Here is a 21,535-nt window from a genome sequence, read left to right as displayed (position 1 = left end):
TCCTGTATTGACTTAGTTTGTTTTTCTCTTCCAATGAGGAATAGGGACTTTTGCCAGGCTATTCTATAGTGTATATTTACATTTCAGTCATGTAGAGTCTGAACCCTGATGACAAAGCACTCATTATATGGCTTCCAAACCAAATACTACCCAAGTTGAAGAAAAACAAAGATAAACCCTGTACATAAAGCCCTGAACCAGGCCTAAAATGAATTGCAGTGGTTTTCCCCATTCCTGTGGCTGTCAACTTGCAGGTAATTTCATAACCTGCCAGCTTCTTGCAATCTTCAGAAGTGGCTAATATCTGACCACAGCCTGACCTGTAGAAAATCTACTTCCTTCCATTACATCTAAGATGAAGCTTGGTGTTCTGGTCTTGGAATACATTGTAGGTTTTTAGTCTAAGCTTGTGAAATTTCAGCATTCTGTGCTGACTTCAATAGCTATAAAAGTTCTGACACTTTTTTTGGACTATACACACACAAAAGAATAATCTAAAACTGACCATTTTCTTACTGTTCTGGGCACATGTACATTTTTTCTTTTCTTAGGCAAAAAAAGGTGTAAAAAGGAAGGCTGACACTACAACTCCTACTACTTCAATAGTTGCAGCAAATGGAGAATCTTCTGCAATGTTTTATGAAAGAAAAGCTGTTAAAGCATGTAGAAGTGAAAATGAATGTATGGTATCAAATAAGCTTCTGAAGAAACCATTTTCAGATTCTGAACAGCCACCTGGAATTACTAAAAAGATTCAGTTGTCAGAACAACTAAAACATTGTAATGCAATACTTAAAGAAATGTTTTCAAAGAAACATGCAGCATATGCATGGCCTTTCATAAAACCTGTAGATGTGGCATCGTTCTCCACTGATGTGAACCAAGCCAATTCCAAATGTCCTACAGACCTAGGAACCATTAAAGTAAGTATGTTTCTGGGGAAATTAGACTTGTTGTGTAATTACAAGGCTTTAAATGTATTAGCTGAAAAGGTGTCATGAAAGCTGCTTCTCCTATGAAAGACATAATGGGCCTAAGAGATACATTTGTTTCTCAAACTTACCAAAGTCACTGAAAGAAAGTCTTATGAGTTTTGTTGTGACACATAGTGGCTAATCTACCTAACTGCTGAAAAAACTAATTTAAGTAGTGAGGGGATTATGACCTCCATGAAGCCTTTCCAATCATGCCAGGTATTAAATATGTCTGTACACACAGTGCTGTTGTTAATGCCCTACAAAAGAAAATGCAATTCTGTCAACTTCTTTTTTTCCCTCAATCTCAATATTCTTGGTCAAGTGCCATAGAACACCGGGTGTTTACATGACACATTTCACCTTTTTAGTGGAAAGCTACCATTCTAGATGAAGATATGTGGACAACACCCTGTGAACAGTGAATTTGTATGGGGTAAAGTATTTATCCCAGTTAAGCTCCACTTTTTGGGAGAATGTTCAATTTTAATAGCTTACTGAATTATCTTGAAAGCTGAGTTGTACAATACAAAGATTTATTTCCCAATTTCTAGTCCATTAGTTTGATTCCAGCTATTATGGAATAAGCTTTGTGTAAATAGCATGCATGGAATCAAAAACAGATGCTGAGCTCAGAACCAAATAAAACCACCCAAACATTGTTGTCTTGACCAAGTGCTGTAACTAGTACTACAAAGTCCTTTCAGCAGTTACAATTAAATCTGTTTAAAGGGGGGAGGGGGGGAGGAACTCTTATTTTGTTAAAGAGACAGTGTTAAAATGAGATCCAGGTATTTCCATCATGTTTTTTTATAATATTTGTCTTGATACAGCTGAACCTGAATATGCATGTTAAAATTCTTGTTCCTCCCTGCTTTCTGCCATTTCATGGTGATGCTGTCTACTAAGTGTGCCTTAATTTTCTTTTCCTCTAGAAGAAAATGGATAACTTCGAATATAATGATATACAAGAATTTGCTACAGATGTTAGATTAATGTTCATGAGCTGCTATAAACGTAATTCTTCAGACCATGAAATAGTTGCTATGGCAAGAAAACTTCAGGTGAGTTATCTTTTAAGTCAGAATTGAAAAAAATAGTTCATCTCATGCCCTGATGTAGAATCTGATAATATTACTGAACTGTATTGCTGTGCAGCTCTACAAGTAGTAGTTGCATAACACTTTAAGAAATCTGAAAAATATGCTGTTTCCAAACCTAACTCTTCAGGATGTTTTTGAAATGCACTTTGCTAAAATTCCTGATGAACCTGTTGCAAGTGATCATCTGCCACATCCTGGGAGAGAAATGAAAGAAGCTTATTCCAGTGAAAGTAGTAATGATAACTCCTCAGAAGAAAAATCATCTGAAGACTCTGAAGAGGAAAGAGAAGTGCACCTCAAAAAGCTTCAGGAGCAAGTAAGAATTAGTACTTAATGTGTGTTACTTAAGATATCTCTGGTCATGCTACTTTCAGTGGTCTATTCCAAGGCTTAGCAACAAAAATCAGTTTTTAAAACATTCTAGTAACTTGTATTTTTAATGCAGAATTTTATTCCCTTCTGGAAGCACTGCCCAATGTTAAGCAAATAGTGCCTCAAAAAATACAAAGTGAGCAATTGTTCTACTACTCTTGCCTACCACTTTTTCAGAGGACTCTCAAACTTGTCAGAAAATAATACTGTGTTCCTGTGGTATGAGAGCCTCCAGGTATTCCACATGTAGCTCACTGGTATGTTGTTTCTACAAGGCCATTTTTTTCACATGCTCAAAAAGCATTGTTCTTACCCAAAGACTTTTTTGAGCCACACAAAAGCAAGTGATTAATTTCTTCAGCAAGCTCAGTATGAGAGAGAAAAGGTATCTCATACTAACCAGTGAAGCAAAACTGTGCTTCATATTAGGAGTGGGATGAGTGTTGCTTCTGCTTGAACATAACTTTTTAACTTCTTGCCACTGTATCTATAAACTTTGGGGGAAATTAGCATTTGCTGTTAGTCAAATGAGGGACAGATTTTGGTCCTTGTCAGATTAGCATCATCAATTTATGAATGTAGGGAGAAGGACAAATATAAGTGTACAAGCCAACCTTTAAAGTAGTGAGGTATTTCAGTATGTCTGATTTCTAATCTCATCATCTGACCATCTTCCAATTCCTGAAGTTTAAACAAAGTTTTGTTAATCTCTTCTCTGATATTCTTAGTATGTCCCAACTAGCCACTTTATATTGCAAAATAAGATGCATGAGCCCGGTCCCACTCGCTTAATTCAGCAATGCAGTAGAAATATAACCTAATAAGGCATTCATGTGCATTCCAAATTCCTGAAATTAGAGAGGCCACTGGAAATCCCTACTGATGATTTTTTTTTTTTGGGGGGGGTGTGGGTGTTTATGAATTCTTGACAGAATGCTAAAAGGTACATGCTGTTAGAAATGTCTGCATAAAATAAAGAGTCCTACATCTTCTAGGTGCATAATCTGTGACTAAGATACAATATAGTAAAATGTTTGGAAAGCAGACATCCTATTAATATCCACTAAGCTCCCCCAAATTTCCTGTGATATTTAGGACCAGTTTATTGTTCTTCCTACATTGCCCAAGATTATCAGCATTTTGATTTTTTTGGTTTTTTGATAGCTTAAAGCTCTTCACCAGCAGTTGTGGCTTTTGACCAAAGCATGTTTATCTAGACCAGAAAAGAAAAAAGGGAAGGCTAAAAGCGAGAAAAGAAAGAATAAGGAGAAAGCAGAAACAGAAAGCTTGATTCAAAAGAAGAAAAATCTGAAATACATGAAGAAATCTAAGAAAAATCTGTCTTTAAACATGTAAGTGTGGGGAACTTGTGTGGGTGTCAAATTATTTTAAACTGCTGTTACTGCAGTATACTTTTTTCCTGCAGTCAATCAAAGAAAACCATGCAGCAGGTCTTGTTGGCACATAAGTCAGAAGATGAAGATGGTGCCAAACCTATGAATTATGATGAAAAACGACAGTTGAGTTTGGACATAAATAAACTCCCTGGAGATAAGCTTGGGAAAGTAGTCGATATAATACAGTCAAGAGAACCTGCACTGAGGAACTCTAACCCTGATGAGATAGAAATAGATTTTGAAACCTTAAATGCTTCAACACTCAGAGAACTAGAGAAATATGTAGCAACCTGTTTGAGGAAGAAACAAAGAAAGCAGGGTATGTAGCATAAATGATGTTTTTAAAAGCCCATTAGATTTGCTTTCTGGTTTGCTTTCAAGTTAACTTCTGTTTCACATGCAGCTAAAAAAACAACAAAGTCAAAAGAAGAATTTAATTTTGAGAGGAAACAAGAGCTAGAGAAGAGACTACTGGATGTCAATGGTCAACTAAACCCAAAGAAGGAGAGCTTCAAGAGTAATGTGGCTCTTACTTTTACTCATTTGCAATGGAAATAGCTTAAAGAGGAATTCTTCCCTTGGGCTTCAGTCCTGTTACATATCTGGAGACTTTCTCCTCAAAACAGTTGGGATCTTAAGCTTCCCACTGCTAGTCTCAAGATTCTTTCTATGCTGAATGAGCTGGAGTTACAGCACAAATTTGGTCATTTACTTCTCTTGTCTAAAACAGCTTCATTATTCCTGCACATAATACTTTATTACAGGTAAAGATGGTAACAGTTTCAGAAATTAGGGGACACATGCTAACATATGAAAACATGGTGGGGAGCGTAGAGGGTCACATAGTTTGAAATTAATTTTCTGTGGTTAAGAAACTCAAGAATAACCAATTCTAATACTTGTTATGTGGCAGCGTCACTAATGCTGTCATGCTAACAAAACTTGTGTTTCAGTGACAGGTGTGCTGTGTTATCTTAGACTTAAGGAAGTGTCCTAGGAGAAGAATTCAGTTTTTCAGGCAATAATGCATTTCAAGCTCAAAGCCAGAAATTCAGTGCATACTTGAGCTGTACACTCACTGATGGTTCTCATATGGGGATGAAAATGGATCAATGCAGCTGATGCTGCTATTATAAGTCAAGCTGTTCCTCATTAAAATTGTGAGTGCTATTATTGCCCTCCACTGGATATTTATTTAGCTCCGATGTAAAATCGGCTGAAATGAGGGAACAGCCCTGGAAGACACAGGGACAGTTGTATCCAGCATTAGCTCAGTCAAGTCTTCCTGTCTGGTTTACATAATGGGTTGAAAATTTTCTACAAAGAAAAGCTTAAAGAAGCTGCTGAAATCAATTATGAACTATATGTTGTGAGGAGAGGGAAGAAGCTGGCTAAGAAATCCTTACATCTGGTATCTGGCTTGTTTATAAGAGCTAAATCTGGACTTGTGTCCAGGGAAACAGGTATCCATGTAACTTCTCATTTTCGAAGCTTCCACAGGGCAAAAACTTTGAAAAAGGTTTGACTGCAAAATCATTATGAGCTTAGCTAAATCAACCCTGCAGATGCAAAATAGTCAGATGGTGGGGAGGTGGCAAAAAATGGTAGTTTGGGAGTGCACATGGCTAGGGAAAGAAAAGCTGGCTGTAGATAAAAACTCTGCAGGCAAGTCTGGCAGCAGCAACGTGCACAGAAACAGGCTCTTAACTGCAGGAAAGCTTATGGGGAAAATTTCTTCAATTGTGTCTTAAGTCTGTACAGTTTGCATCTAATTCAGAGTTGTAAATCACATGATTATGGCTTCTCAGATATTTCATTCATTCAACTAGCTTGCTGCTGGTAAATCCCACTTTCTCTCCTCTCTAGGGTGGCCTTTGTTTTCAAGTCCACTGCAAAGCGGACAGTAGACAAGGAAGTGAAATAGAATGAAATCTTACATGGGAGAGTAGACCTAACAAGGTTGATTATGTTCTCGTGCACAAAGAATGCTCCACTGCAGGTTGTTCTGAATTCTTTATTTTTCTCCTGCAGTTGAAAACAATGCTGAGTCAAGTACTGGGCCAAGCAGACTGAGTGACAGCAGCAGCAGCTCTTCAGATTCCAGCAGCAGCACCAGCAGTGATTCTAGCTCCTCAGATAGCAGCGACTCTGAATCAGGTTTGAAAGCTTATTTTTGTGTTTGTGTGGGCAAAATATCTTCTCTCTTAGCATCTACTCTTCCACATGCTTACTAAGAATTACAGTTATCTTTGGTTTGCTCCACTTTGAAGGCTCAATTCTAATGCTATGCAATGAAATGAATGCCTTAATACTGAGATTCCAGGTAACACAAAACCACTACAGGTAACCAAACACCACTACAAACCTTCACCTTATCAGTGAAAATCTTTAGGCACCAAAATAAGATAGCAAAAGGTCTTTGTATCTAACCTGGACACTTGGCTATTGGGCTGTAGTTTAATCTTGTAGCTTTGATCCCTTTTTGATAGTGTGATTCACTTTGCTTTCATCTTCTGGTCTGCAGCTTGAAGGGTGACCTGAGAACAAAAGTGCCTACAGCATTAACCTGTAGAACCAAAATCAGCCCTGGTGCTTAAACTGTTTCAAGCTTGTTTAAAAGTTATTACAGCATCAGAACACTGAATGATGTTTCTCTGTACACAGAACTCTTTAGTTTTCTAGGGCAGAATAGATCTGCCAAGCTGGAGGTCTACAGTGCAGATCTCCATATGATGAGGTACAAGGTGAGATGAATGCTCAGCCCCCAGCAGTGTGAGGGGAGAAAACACGGTGTAACAATGGCAATGAAGACCTTGGTCCTGCAGAAATCTTTGTGGTCTCTTTTTATATCTGGGAGAAGTTCTCTAAACACATCAAGCTCAAGTCAAAGTATGCAAGATAAGAATGTTCCTTTCATTGTGAGCTTTGATTCAAGGTACAACTGCAACTCACACCTTGTTATGTGTGAATAATGAAATATATGTAAATGACTGATTTGGGGTTTTTTTCCATCCCCCTTTTTCTGCTCACCTCACTGTATTTACAGTTACAGAAACCTGTTCGAAACAGACTGGAGCCAGGCAGAACTGTCCAGCTTCTATGGAAAAGTCTAAGGTAAACCTGGCTGGAATGGATATAAAAATTTTACCCTAAAAAAATAACAAAGTTATTACACAAATAACTTTAACAAAATTATTTTTAACATACAATGGTAATAGAAATTATGCAGCTTTATCAGAAAATAATGAATATAACTTGAATGCTATTTGTTCTGTAGGACTGATTGATATGAAGATGACCCATGAATTGTTAAAAATACTTTATGCATCTGTACAGGAACAGATATACTGGGAGATCTTCTGAGACTTACACCTTTTATAATCATTGTGGTGATTGTGTTTGATGAAGGTCAAAATGTTCTGACCCACCCCAATATGCCCCACCTACCCCCAAAAAAGGGGAACACTCTCCAAATCAATCTCTGAGTATAGAACCTGATAAATAGTGCGAGCCCTGCTTAAATGTTTTTTCATCTATTAGTAACCTCAGTTCTACACCTGAAAACAAATAAATTGTACGATATACCACTTATTTCCAGGATACTTTAATGTTGCTTATTGTTATGGTATTATTAGAACCAAGAGCAGTTTTATCTAGAAATATTTCTTAACGCCTCTTACATGGAATTGCTCTATTCCTGTATTATACAGTGGGTGTTATTTCTTGTCAAGGTTAGCTGCCTTTAACAATTTCCCTTGAAGCTACCAGAGACAGAGACCTTGAATTTCAAAGCAAAATCACAGCCAAACTTTCATTCTTCTTGTAATAGACTGACTTTCCCTTAAAGTACAGGAAACTAGGCCGCAAATTTATTATTCAGCTGCTCCTTCTGCATCTTCATAAGCAAAGATTCAGGGAAGGAATTATGCAACACCTTTTTGCTTAAGAGCTCTGCAGCCTCTGCAGTGACAGAATGACAGCAATAAACTTGAGAAAACAGGATCCAGGAAATGAGCTTCATCTTGGTCAGTTGTAACAGCCCCTTACTGACCTTCTGAGTAGCAACAAACATCACACTTGAAATCTTCACATTACGTTTTGTTCTCAGGGGTTTTCTGTACCTGTCAGACTGAGGCAGTGAGTGCACTTTACCTCATGGCTTTTTGTCATCAAAACACTTAGGAAATGATGGATCAGTATCACAATACAAGGGGTACTGAATCCAATAAACAGTGGAAATAAGAGGTAGTGCTGGAAAAAAAGGATCAAATAGCTATTAAAGAAAATTAGCTGTATTAACTATTGTAGTCTCTTTATAGAGAATACCATTTTGTTTACAGAAGACATCCTGCAATGCTGTTCTGCAAGCACAGCCCTCCTCTCTTACTAGCAGCCTGCAAAATCATGGATCATCTGAACTGCAGCAGCAACCTCCCAATGTACTGCAAAGGTTTCAGTGCCTTAATCCATCAGAACAAAATGCTCAGACTCTCTCAGGTAATACCTTTATGGCTACATTCAACTGCTGAGGAAAGAAGGGTTATCAGAATACTTGTATTGCCCAACAAGCTTACCTTGGAATTTTGGAGGTTAGCAAGTGGATAAGTGAAAAATTCTTGCAGGGTATGAATTACCAAAGAGCATAGTGTAAATTAAAGCATGGCAGCACTGAGGATTGGCTAGGGGTTTCAGATTAGTGGGATGCTTGTGGTGGGGCACAGTATTAAAAACAGGTGTTGATGTGTCCTTCCAATGAGATGGAAAAAGATGCCTTAGTGAACTTGGAGTTACAGGAAGTGTTGGACACCTTAAGGCAAGATTAGGTGCTTAAACCCATGCCCACTACACAAGTTCATGTCTGAAATGCCTGTTAGCTGAACGTAAGGCTTGGTGCCACAGGTCCTCTGGACTGACTGGTGCTGTTTAGACACATCAGATACATCAAGCTGCTTAGGGACTTGATCCAAGCAGCTATTTTCCCTCCCTCACTTCAAAAAGCCTAATAACATCAGACACTTCTGAGATTTTGGTAGAAGACAGCATGAACTGGTAGCTGATTAACTGAGAAGTCAATTAAAAACTAATTAAAAATAACTCTCTGAAATAATGTGGCTAGAATACGTATCTCTATACTGAGTTACTCCACAGATCTAAACAGTGACCTAATTTTGAGATGTAGGACTGCATTTTGCATGGTAGAGGAAAAATCATACCCTACTTCTTTCTTAGATAACATCTCAGCTGTACCTGCTCTGCATGATGCTCCAGACCAGCAAACTCCTCAGAGCACTCCAAAGACAAATCAGTCTTCTGTCACCCACTCCAGAAATGTTCTTCCAGAGGTGAATACATGCTTCTCCCCAGTGAATTAATTTCAAACAGCATCTGTAAAGCATGTTCTTACCTTTTAAATAAGATGTAATATAATACTTCAGGCTTGAATTTGATGTGATGATGAAAGCCATTTAAGGCTTACAAGAAAAGTTTTCTAAAACCCCAATAATGAAGTGATTCTTATCCTTTATCAGGGTATTACTTCATTGCCTATTGGCTGCAATACAAAAGGAAAGTTTGACTGATCACATTTATAGTGTACCTATAAAGCTTATTTCTTTTCAGGGCTATAACTTGAATTTAAGTAACCCTTGCACACTTAGTTAAAAATCCACCCTGTGAACCAACAGCTTTACAAAAGAGGCAGATTATAATAGGTGTTTTGGTTTTGTAGAAATATCAATTTCACAAACACAGCAATACTGAGGATGTAGAGGCTATACTGGGAAAGTGCGTTGCTTTTCCTATGTTTTCCTAAAGCTATGGAAACTGGGGCTTTCAGGGTCTAGATGAGGTTGTAAAATATTTAATCACTGTTGAGTTCTGTCCTAATATGCTCTTGGGAGAGTATCCTGGTTAGAAGGGCCTGTGTGGGGCAAAGGAAGTTATGGATGTTACTGCAGCATGAGCACTTCCATCCTATGATGATTAATAATCTTTCTGAATGTGGTTGAAAACTTAGTTGCTTTAATCAGGCTTTTTGGCAATGGATAGAAATTGCCTCTTGAATCTGTGAGCACAAGAATTTGTCCTGCAATTAAGGATGAAAAGCAGCTTACCCTTTCCTATTGGTGTCCACTGTCCAAGGTAGCAGGTAATGCAAATTATGACTCAAGCTTGTGCAGCACTGTACTCAGTTCAAGGGTTTGCTGCAGACTAATCTTGCACAGAGAGAAAAATACCACTGCACTGAAGATCAGTTACCCTTTACCCTGATTCACAAGCTAGAGTGCAGCAACTGCCTTTATGACAATCTCATTCTGCTGTACAATGCTAAGGGTTAAAGATGATCTTGTATCAGTTTCTTATGCTCTACCCACTCAATCACTTGGGATTGCTGAGCCATGCATATTCTAAATCTGATGTCTTGATGTATGAACTTGCTTTGGTTACCATAATATGAATGAAATCTATTTCTTCCCTGGTGTTTACAGAAGCTAGAGCTGTATGAATTTACTGCTCTAAGCTTCTAAACCTTTAATCCTGATGTTGTATAATAAGAATCCTCATATGCTAAACACAAGTAATATGAAGAATATATTTTGAAGTCTAGCTTCTCTTCTAGGTGTCCAACACCATTTTGCAAGTTGACGGTGCAGACTGGACTAAACAAGCTGAGCAAACAAGGCAGCTAGACAAATCAAATAAACTTCAAAACAAGACCAACGCGAGAACTGCTGATTTAATATCCATAAGTCAAGAACAAAGTATGTAATGTCATAATAAAAACTGTAACTATTATCAGGGGTGTGCAAAGTTAAAAATGCATATGAAATTGGTTTAAAGAAATATCATGCTGAACACTTGTATATCAATCAGTTTGCAGGATAATGGTGGGTATGAAGTTTTCCCTTTTTCTTTATTTGCTACTTAAAAAAAAAAAAACAAAAAAAACCCACAAACAAAACAAAAGTAAAATTAAACAGATGTTTGAGTCTTGTTCTGTGTTAAAATATATAAAGATATATAAAAAGGAAATTACTTTTTGATTTAAGATTCAGGTTTTTGAATGTACTACTAGAGATATGTAAACCAGTCTTCATGAAGTCTGAGAACTGATGCTTCAATCTGTTGAACTTCACTGGCCTTTGAAATGTCTTCTGCTGAAACTTCATGGAGCTCTTTTCCCAGGGCTCTTCATATGTATTTTGGGTTATCTTTGGCTCTTGGTGACAAGGATCTGACAGCAAATCAATGTCAAAGAGACTTTCACTATGGAATAAACTTGCAATTATTACAAGAAACTGTCTCTCTGAAAGCTGCATTCTATACATCATACATATTTCTATGACTAAACTGGAGGGCTGACTGAACATCCATGCTCTGTGTGTACAGTATTACCTGACATGATTGTTTTGGTTTCTCCTTTACTCTTGGCCCTCTAGAACACCTCTGCAGGGAGGGAAGAAGCTTCTGAAAACTTGAGGAAATTAAAAGGCAGAGCCTGTTCACAGATGAACTCTTATTTTTGGCAAGGAATCATGCTAAGTAGTTGCAGTGTATCAAAGCAATTCTAAACAGGGAGATTTAATTCTCCATGAATTTCTAATAATTTTAGGGTCTTATCACACCAAGCCATACATCTGCTCCCCACTTTTGCTTAGACTTGCAGCAGCTGGAACTGGTATATGGCCTCAGCTAAGGATTTTCACTTAAGAAGTTTTGTGAGATCTCTCTGAAAACCCCTTAAATAGCTGAGGTTTAATGTCTGAGGGTCTGATACTTTGAATCCAGAATTCTGGATTCAAGCATTCAAAACTTATCCTTTGCATAAAAAAAAAAGCTGACATTTTACCTGAATTTTTTTATTAAGCATTACTTAAATATTGAAACATCTCAAACTACAGGACAGGATTGTTGCTGAATGAGAGAAAATGTGTTGTTTATCTCTGGTTTGAAAATAATTTGGGTTTATTTTTTCCCCCAAAATAAGTACCAGCATGGAGTATTTGTATGTCTGTAGGCTACTGGAAATGCGAGTACTAGCCCTTCATGGCAGACCTATCTGCTCTTAAAAAAAGTAAATAGGGATGAGAGCTTTACATGAAATGAGTTTGCATGATCAATCAGGAACTCATAATGTTGGAATCAAAAGGAAAGAGGGCTGGGTGGGAAGGGGACCAAGTGAGTAAGTGCCAAAGTGCTGTGTTGCAGCTTCCTGACCAAACCTTTTGAGCATTCTGCTGTGACTGCTCCTAGAACTAACCTGGAGTTAATTTCTCATCTATAGTTGAGCTAATTATACTTTTTCCTTCCCAAAAGTGGTCCTGTTCAACTTAAGCTTAGGAAATATTTGGGAGAATTTCTGTGATTCTGAACCAAATAATAAACTGCAACGTAAGCTTTTAAGTCAAGTCCTTGAATGACTAAAGTTTTATAATTTAAATTTGAGAAAGAATAGTCTACAAAACCAACATGATTGAAAAGGTTTTTTTATTCTTCCATCAGGTCATTGTACCCTCAATGATCAACCTAATGATAAAAACATACTAGAGCCAATATCTGAACTTCTTCCAAGAAAGGTAAGTGATGCTCAAGTTCTGTTTGAGAAGAAGCTGAATTTATTTACCCTATTGGATAACTCCCTGACCTAGGATCTTCTCTAAATACCTGTTCTTTCATTATTAGAATATTTAGTGTACAATAGGTCTTTGTCATTGTTATAATCTGCACAGGTTTATCTCATTTTTAGTGCTAAAACCATACAAATCTATGGACTCCCTTCATTACAGAAGGTTAAATATATGAGATACATACACACACACATATATATATATATATATATAATGTGCCCATGTTGCCATATTAAAATATGGCTTGTTTTATGTAGTTTTAATATTTAAACAAGGAACTAGTGTTTCTTGATCTAGTTCTGATTTCCAACTTATTAGTGTGCTTTCTCTTACTGATCCGGTAACAAGAGTAGTGTGGAATATAGTCTTGGTGCTATTGGAAAACCTGCTCTGAAATAAAACAAAGCACTTTCAATGACTAGAGGTATTTATGACAGTTGAGAAAAATCCTTCTAGCATACAGTAAGTTATAGTAATTGGAAGGACAGAGACATTTTCTTATCTGTTAGATTATTCTATTGTAATCAGCTAATGTATAGAAAACATTAAATAAAAATTACTAATAATAGATCATGTCAACCTCTGGACTTGGAAAGTTTTCTATATCATCTGCTGAACTAAAATGTTTCTAGGATTTTTCTTTAGGCACTTAGCTTTCAGAAAGCTATTAAGTAGCACGATGAATTCAGTTCCCAAAATATGCATTTCCTTCATAGGCGAATGCTTCTGCTAGAAGCAGGATTTCTTAAGAATGCTGGTTTTATTCTGATCTATGCTGTGAAGAAAATGCCACAGGGGAACAAACAAAACCCACAAGCCTAATATAAAACTATTGCTATGTAAGGATTACATACAGAAATTAGATGGATGTTCTCTGTATTAAAACCTTGTCGATGGACCTTGTGTGAACTCAGCCTTGTGAATTCATGTTTTCTGAAATGAAAAAGTGGAGAGGTTGACTTGAGCAGTCAGAATAATTACAAATGCTAACAGTTGTTGGCATATTGCCAAAGACTCTCAAAGTTGATGAGAAAGCACTTCAAAATCTGCTCAGAGTGCTGTATTTGCACTAATATCCTGCCAAAGGAAGGATATTTTGGTGTAGATACTCCCAACAGGCCCAGTCAAACAACGTTGTGTTAATGTAAGAACTAAGCAGGTAAAGTAGTTGCAGAGTATTTTTTCCTCTTCTGTTTTCCTTTTTCTAATAACTTTAGGAGACAGAATTGAAGACTGTAGGTTCCTGGGTAAGCCTATGTAAAACAATGAAGCTTCCAGCTCCAATAAAAGCATCTGCAGAGAGCTTCAATCAGTTCAGAGATGCAGTATTAAAGAGGAGTGGGCAAGTGCAAGAGTCAAAAAGGTCTCTTCTGCAAGCTGAGAAGGAGCTGCAAAATCTTCCACAAGAAAACAAAAAGTTTGTAACCACTTCTGTGTAAGCATTCTGGTTTTTACCTGTATGGTGCTTGGGGGCTTAGTTATTCAGGAACAAGGGTTTTGGATTAGGTAATTGCCACATGTCAGGTGAAACTGGGGAGCTGTACTACGCTAAGCTAAACTGCACATCCAAAATGCACAAAGCAGCTTTTTCTCTGTAAATCAGTATTATTTTAGCAGTCACAGAAATGTCTCAAAAATTTTTTTGTTGTTGCTGTTAGTTTGCTTCTGGATTTTTTTGTTTGTTTGTTTGATTTTTGGTTGTTTGTTTTTTTTATGGAGGGGAGTTTGGTTTTTGTTAGTGTACTAAGATGAGGGGTTTTGGTCCCCTGGAGCACTCATGACTAGAGTTCACACTTATCTTATTTTCCTATACCTGTAGTTAGGAATGTCCTCATCTTAGTGCTCTCCTAAGGGGATACAGGGTAGTCTAGTCTTTGAGAGCATGGTATTAACATAGCTATACAGGGGTTCCTGTGTGCACCACTTCACACAGCAGGATTCTTTGCACTGCTGTAGAAAAGCACCTTCAATAAGCCCCTCCTGTGGTATTCTTCCCTAGTTTGCAGCTCGTGTTTCAGGCAGTGCCCTGAGGTCTATGGGGTCACGCTGAGTGGGATAAGTGACTACCTCCTAATTACTGCATTACAGTAATATCCTGGAGTTTGTTTGCCACCTTTTGGAAACTCTGTTTGCAATTTTACCCTTCCCAGCAGTCTGCAGTTTTTTCCTTGCCTGCTTTACCCTGTGAAAGATAAAACTGAGCTGGTTCCTGAATTCTCCTGCACTTGCCCATTGCTGGTTGTATTAGAATTAGTCAATTTTTTGGATTTTTTAATTTTAATAATCAGAGCATTTAAGAGACTTCAGAGTATACTCCTGGTTCAGAAGTCAGTGAAATCTACCTCAAAAAACTAAGTGAAGAGAAAGAAGGTAAAACAAAAACATCACAGGCCAAGAAAGTAAGAAAATAATTTCAAAGCAAGCATATGTAAATTTTGTGTTGCAAATCTATAAATCCCACATGCATACAGGTTAGAAATGGGACACAGGAAACATGGACCTACTACAATCCAACAGTTGTGTGCACATAACTCTTGTGAAGGAAAACAGTGAGAATCACACTCTAAGTGCTAGGCACTGATTTAAATTATTTGCAGAAATCTCTCAGGTTGTTATGAAAAAAAATAAAGAACTTTTATCCTATACTGATTTCTTCTCCTGTCTTTAAAGGGGCCATGAAAGCACAGGATTGGATGCCATGGCAGAGACACACTGTGAGCTTGAAAAAGAAATACAAGAGAGTAAAGTGCCTGAAGCTCAACAACATATTCTTGACCAAGACCGTAACTTGGCTAGAAAAATGGAACAAGAGCGCAGGAGGAAGGAAGCAGTAAGTTTCTGACTCTTGCCATGTGTTTGTTTTTTTTTTTCAACTTTACTAGAGAATAAACAGATATTGTGTCAGGTTCTTATTTCAAAGGATCTGAATGATTGAAAACAACAGAACTATACTACATGAAGAGGTAGTCCAGAAAATGCAATAGGAAACTCAAAGTGTGTCTTCAAGTGACATCATATGAAAAGCTATCTGCTTGGTGCCAGTACTCCCATAAGCTTAGAATAATTGTGTAGTAAAACAAAATTATGAAGAGGAGCCCCTGCCCTCTAAATAATTTCAAACCTTGAGTGTTGCAAGAGCTCCATCCTCGTTAATGTGTTCCATATCAACAAAAGTGCTAGTCATACTGTTCTGGTATGAAATTCCAGGCCTGAGCCTTTTAAAACTAACTGGTTTTATCGGTGACAGTAATTAATTCTTTTTAATTGCTACCTTTTTTAGATTAAAAAAAAATTTAAAAATTCATAGTGTTGTACAATGGAATGGAAGCACCAGTGTGAGACTGTGCTGGATTTAGGTAACATCAACTGAAGCTTTCATCCTTCAGCTTTTTTCTGAGGGCAACAACATGCACACTCAAACTTGTCATAACAGAGAAGACATACATTTTTTGAGAAGATGCTTTATAGTTTTCTCCTAGATCATTAAGTATTTGACCTGCATAGTATTTGTTAATGTCTGACTGCTCTGAAAAGACACTTGTTTGCTTTCTTGCAGACGGCTTGGATAATTGATGTGAATCTGCAGAGAGATATTATGGCATCTTTTGAAGAATATCTTGAGTGAAAGTAGTAGTCTGCATAGAATTTAACTTCAAACTACTATGAGCAGCATAGTTTTGTACTAGTTAGGATCTTATGTTCAGACCACTTTAAAGGTCTTCTATAAAATGCTTTGTATTAAAAGCTTGTTCATTAATAGCTGAAGTGTCACAAGATTTATTTCTTTTTACTGCTTGTTTTTAACATATCATCTAGTCAGCTACACAGTGGAATGGAGTTGTTCATTTATTGCAGTTTCATATGTTGTGTATATATGGTATTAAAAAAATCTCTCTCCTGTGACACACCTGCACAGAATCTGGGCTGTGACAAAAAGATCTCTCTAAAAGTGATGCTGTCTGAGGGGTGTGTAACATTACTTGTAATCACAAAAAAGCTTCCATTAACTCTATTATTTCAGCAGCAAATCTTATGTACTTGCATGTCTTTTAAGGCCCAGATGTGTTTAATGTATTTTATGTTAACATAGCATTTAGCTAAGGGTGCAAACATGTTTACCACATAGTTCTGTTCTTCTCAGGAAGAAATTATGGAAAATTGGCTCCAGTTTGAAAGGTTTTCTGATTGATGCAAGATATTATTAATGTCAAAAAATTGTCTGAGGTAGAAACCAGAATGTAAAAACCACACCTTCTTGTTGTTTATATACAGCTATGGGAAATTAATGTGGGACTAATGAAACATTGGTTTATAGAATTAACACCAAAACACAACATGTATTACAGAAATGCTGGGGGGAACAGGACCCCCTTCAGACAATCTATTTCAGTAATCTCCAAGCCCTTTTTGTCATATACCCCATCATTTAAATATTTTAAGCATGGACCATGTGTATTTATTGATTTATAAATTATATACAATATTCCACTGTAGTAGTATATTTTTTATATTACATTATAATATTTTCAATTTCTGTTTTTAACCCTGCTTATTTATTTTATTTTGTAGTTTATAAAATTGTATTCAATATTTTCTTCCCACACTCCACTTTGGAGACTACTGATCTCATTGAGCCTCCCACTCAAAACTCTCTCCCTACGGAGAACTTTGATTTGTCAAGTTTCTGGATGAAAAGTGAACGTAACACTGCCAGTTGTGGTGAGGTTCTACCACAGACAATTAAATTAAGTAAGATAAGTCAACAAAACTTTCCATAAATAACTGAATTTTCAGAGAAAGACAGTAGATTGCTTCTAAACTCAAAAATGCCAGCTTAACACATGCCCAGAAATGGTAGCCTGGTCTTTCAGGTAGCAGGCTGATGAGTTAATGCTAGTTCAAATATTTATTGGATATTTATTATTTATTACTTTATTATTCAATAAAGTAATTGTGGATCTTCAAATTCTGCTGTTGCTGGAATGGTATTATTTCATTCAATAGCACAGAGTGTGTACAACAAACACTCAGATTGGGCCAGCACCCCTTGAAATGTCTAGGGATGTCCTGGCCTGGAGGCATGGGCAAGTGTATGCTGTTTGGGAGATTGGAGGACTTGGCTAGGACATGGATTTGGGATGAAAGATGGGTGTTAATGTGAAGTGGTGCTGTTAGGATATCTTTCATATCCACATCAAAAATGACCTGCCTTCATTTGTAGTTCATACATTGTTAAGAGCTATTTGTTCTGCAGTAAAATACTGCAGCTCACATCCAGGACTCTCTACCTTGCTGTCACTTTGATACACTTTCTCTCTGGATTAATGCAAGCTGAGCTTTGGAAATAGGAGGTAATAGAGGAAAGAGCAAGAATTCCTTCTGAGAATTTCATCCATTGGACACAGCTATATGGCATTGCTGGTATGAACTGGTGCTTTTGTCCCTTCAAAAACTAGTTCCAGCTTCCATGATTCTACTGTCATGATGGCTTAAAGTCACAATGTCAGTGCTCATAGTGCTAATCTGATGAACCTTTTATTTGCAACCTCCAAGTCACTTGGAGAGGATAATCAGCTCCTGTCTCAAGACAGAAGGCTGAATCCAGAGGTAAGGGAGATGGCCTCCACATGTAACAAGCCTCTAAGGACTGTTTGCACAAAGCCATGAACACACTCAGAGATGCAGAAATACCACTTGGGTAGGTGCCCCCTGCAAAAAACAAGCTGCTTAAATAAACTGTTAGTTACTTAACAGTTAAAAGGTATACCGAGTCCTATTACACCATTTGTTTACCTTTATCATTTGGGAAAACAGCTGCTTTATTGAGTCACTTGCATACTTGTGTCTATGCTAGTAGATTTTATCTACCTATAAATAACAGGTAAGATGGTAATTAGCTTGAAGAAGTTCCTTTGTCACTAATAATTGGGTTATGGTAAATTTCTTACTATCAGCTGTGAGTTGGTCAGGCTGGAGGCAGAGGCAGAATCAGTGATGTGCAAAGTTGTCCTCTTTTGTCTCTCAGAGAACCAGGATTAGTTGAGCTGACAAAAGATAAACAGGCAGATGGCACCTTATGGAGGGCAAAGCACACTGTCAAAGCACGTAAGACCATCTGCGCTGGGGTTGGTTTGGCTTGGCACCCATTAGAACAATAAATTAGAGCAGATGATGAAAAAATCTAAATACAAAGAAGACATAAAAATAATTGTCGTGACTCTTAATTTTTCTTATTTATATGACATGTAGAAGATTCTAAGCTTGCTTCTGCAAAATCCTGGAAAATGTGTGGAAGGTATTTGGCTTCTACAAACAGGTTTGCCACACACATGTGGACAGTGGGGTCCTAGAGTACAAAGTGTTTCTAAATAATAGAGGAATTCTACTTCTTCCTTGGAAAACAAGACAGCTAAGGCTGCAGGTGAAGGTGCTCAGAAATCCTGCGTTAGGGTGTGCAGCAATTTCATTGTGCAAACCCTGCTCAGAGCTGCTAGGTCACCAGCATTGCCTTCTTCCCAGCTCTCATACCAGATTCATATCCACTACCTGAAGATGGCATAGCTGAATTCCATACCCAAAAGGTTTGCATAGTTTAGAAGTTTGAAATAACTATTGAGGTAGTTAGTGATGTATAAAATAAAAACAAACTTGGTTCTATTTGTGTGAAAAAATGTGTACTGCTTCTTTCTTTGTACAAGAACTACTGCATATCTTGGCCAAATACCTTTGTATAATGAGGCACATCATGGTTCCATCTTTATTCCTTCTTGTATTCTAGATGCCTATGGGAATTTTATTATTGCTGTGACTAAATCTTTCTTCAATCTTTCTTTGAAGGCAAGTGAAACCTTGTGGTCAGTTTCAGGATCTCAAACATGTTTTCCAATTTTTATTAGGGCATGTTTTCTAGTAATTAATTCTGATTACTGGTTTATTAAGAAATTTGATAGCTACCATGATATAAACAACAGCTTTGGCTGTTTTGCTCCTGACAAACTTCTGAATTTATCTAACTGGGTCATTGGTTTACTGAGGTGCACTTCAGGGAAAATTCTGCTGCTGCTTAGCCTGATACTGGGAAGTTGCAAAGGCTTCTTCCCTACAAGAAAGGTCATTAGCACGAAGTCTGATGCATAAGAAATTAGCTGTATGCTAATCCTAGGGTTGGCGGTGTGAGTAATCTGAGCACGAAGGGAAAGCTCAGGCTCGGTAGGCATGATTCATGTAATCCTACTGGAGTCTGCAGAGGTCCGTGTCTGAACTGAATCATCTGCATCTGATATTCCTTCTCTTCTTGCCCAGGAGAATGAGGGAGTCTTAAACAGCCCTGCACCTTTTTCCCCAGCAGACCAATAAAGCTCCTGACCTTTAGTTTGTAAGGCTTGTGCTCAGACAAGGAGCAGGGCTCATGAACAGTGTATCCAGCATTGGCAGCTGATGTAGGTTGCTGGTATTTCATTTGTGTTATTGATAACAGGAAGCCTGGCAGCTTTTTACAGCTATTTAAAATGTTATCTTTAGTAACAGAAAATAAATTCATATTAGGATTGTAACTTGTTTAAACTTCTAAATTCATAAAAATGCAGTAACAGGCCATTCTTTATAACATTCCTTTCTGCTGCTTTAGTTCATTTTATTTGATTTTTCTAAAAAAGGAAGAATTTTGACCTTGTTGAAACCAGCATTAATTCTGTCATTGACTTCAGTGGGCCTGGGATCCAGCATCAGTGTCTATATTTGTAAGTCTGAATTTAGAACAAGTAGGAGAAAGCATTTGGTATGTTACAGACAAAAGTCATCTACAAGCTGTGTTCCATGCATAGTGAAAAATAATATATATTCTGTCTGTATACATGCTTACCCAATTTTTTTAAAACTATATCATTGAATTACACATCTTAGAGTTAACGGATGGTGTCTTTGTACCAGCTTCTACTTGTACTGATGGACAGAGCAAAAATATTTCTTGGAAGTTAAGTTCTAATCCTACAGATTCAGACCAAGAACAAATTTTGTTTTTCATTAAATTCGTAAAATTTGGCAACCCTGCTCTCTTCAAATGGCAAGAAGCTGCATGTAGGCCTACAAATGAGCTGTGACTATCATGTGGCCTCCAAAAGTCTTGAACCTGCCTGTATCCTCTAGTCTGAGATGCAAAGGAGCTAGGAATAAAGGTGAGCAAGCCATGCAGTGAGATGAGGATTTGACATGCAAGCTGAATTACACTTCTCTTGTAGTCAGCAAATACCATGTCCACATTTTGTTATCTTCTAGAGCTAATAAACTGTAATTTCTTATAATGCAATTTTACAACCTGTAATATTAATTGCTTCATATAGTTACTCTTGTACTTACAATTTTGGATTATGTGAGCCATTCTAGTTTTAAATTACCCTTTACTCTGCATACCAGTAGGTTACTAGGAGACAGACCAGACTTTCTTCTTACCCTGGCATCTGTGGCCCTGTATGACACAGTGACTCCTCGGTGTGTGCTTGTAGCGATTTACTGATGGGCAGGCAGGGGATTGTCCAGTCTCCATCAGCCCTCAGGGGTTGAGATATCGATACAGACTAAGTTTAGGCGTTTTATCTTTTTAAGAAATATTCACTAGTAATAGCATATAATAACTAAAATTGTAAATACGTTTAGAAATCACCTTTAAGTGGGTAATAGTGAAGCGACAGTGAAAGAATGCAGTCATGTAAACACTACAGTGCGAGCACACAGCCCCGTGCCTGCAGTTATCCACTTCTGGCTCGGCAGTAAGGAAAGGGCGCTCAAGGGCGCGCTCGGGGGGTGCAGCGCGATCGCTGCGGGGTTTGGGGCAGGCACGGCGGGGGCGGCCGCGGCCGCGCTGCCCCCAGTGACATTCCCAGCGCGTTCCGATGTGTCTGGCGGCTCTGCCGGAGCGCGCAGGTGACACAGCCGCGCCCCGCCGCCCCGGGGACGGCTTCTCCCCGTTTCACCGCCAAGTATCAGGGGAGCGGAGCCCTCCTTGGCCGAGCCCTGCGCGGGCGAGCTCCATCCCGGCCGCAGCGCCGCCGCCCACGAGGCACCGC

At 38.0% G+C, this 21,535-nt stretch overlaps 1 protein-coding gene across 4 annotated transcripts in view; it reads left to right on the top strand.

Moving 5' to 3' along the window:
- Positions 1-17,439, top strand: part of BRDT (bromodomain testis associated) — a 49,382-nt gene extending 31,943 nt beyond the window's left edge. For 2 of the 4 annotated variants that reach the window (XM_015635580.2, XM_033516503.1), the window contains 15 exons: positions 552-923; positions 1,910-2,038; positions 2,205-2,393; positions 3,614-3,801; positions 3,876-4,165; positions 4,250-4,363; positions 5,878-6,003; positions 6,893-6,960; positions 8,187-8,343; positions 9,076-9,188; positions 10,466-10,607; positions 12,349-12,422; positions 13,691-13,908; positions 15,144-15,303; positions 16,030-17,439. In XM_015635580.2, coding sequence (XP_015491066.1) covers positions 552-923; positions 1,910-2,038; positions 2,205-2,393; positions 3,614-3,801; positions 3,876-4,165; positions 4,250-4,363; positions 5,878-6,003; positions 6,893-6,960; positions 8,187-8,343; positions 9,076-9,188; positions 10,466-10,607; positions 12,349-12,422; positions 13,691-13,908; positions 15,144-15,303; positions 16,030-16,098 — 2,409 coding nt within the window. In that variant the 3' untranslated portion in view covers positions 16,099-17,439. The remainder of the gene's footprint in view (positions 1-551; positions 924-1,909; positions 2,039-2,204; positions 2,394-3,613; positions 3,802-3,875; positions 4,166-4,249; positions 4,364-5,877; positions 6,004-6,892; positions 6,961-8,186; positions 8,344-9,075; positions 9,189-10,465; positions 10,608-12,348; positions 12,423-13,690; positions 13,909-15,143; positions 15,304-16,029) is intronic. The other 2 variants (XM_015635586.2, XM_015635587.2) reach the window with 2 other exon arrangements.
- The last annotated feature ends 4,096 nt before the right edge of the window (positions 17,440-21,535 follow it).

Source organism: Parus major, chromosome 8 (assembly GCF_001522545.3).
Source record: "Parus major isolate Abel chromosome 8, Parus_major1.1, whole genome shotgun sequence".
Taxonomy (NCBI): domain Eukaryota; kingdom Metazoa; phylum Chordata; class Aves; order Passeriformes; family Paridae; genus Parus; species Parus major.
This window is presented reverse-complemented; position numbering and strand designations above follow the sequence as displayed.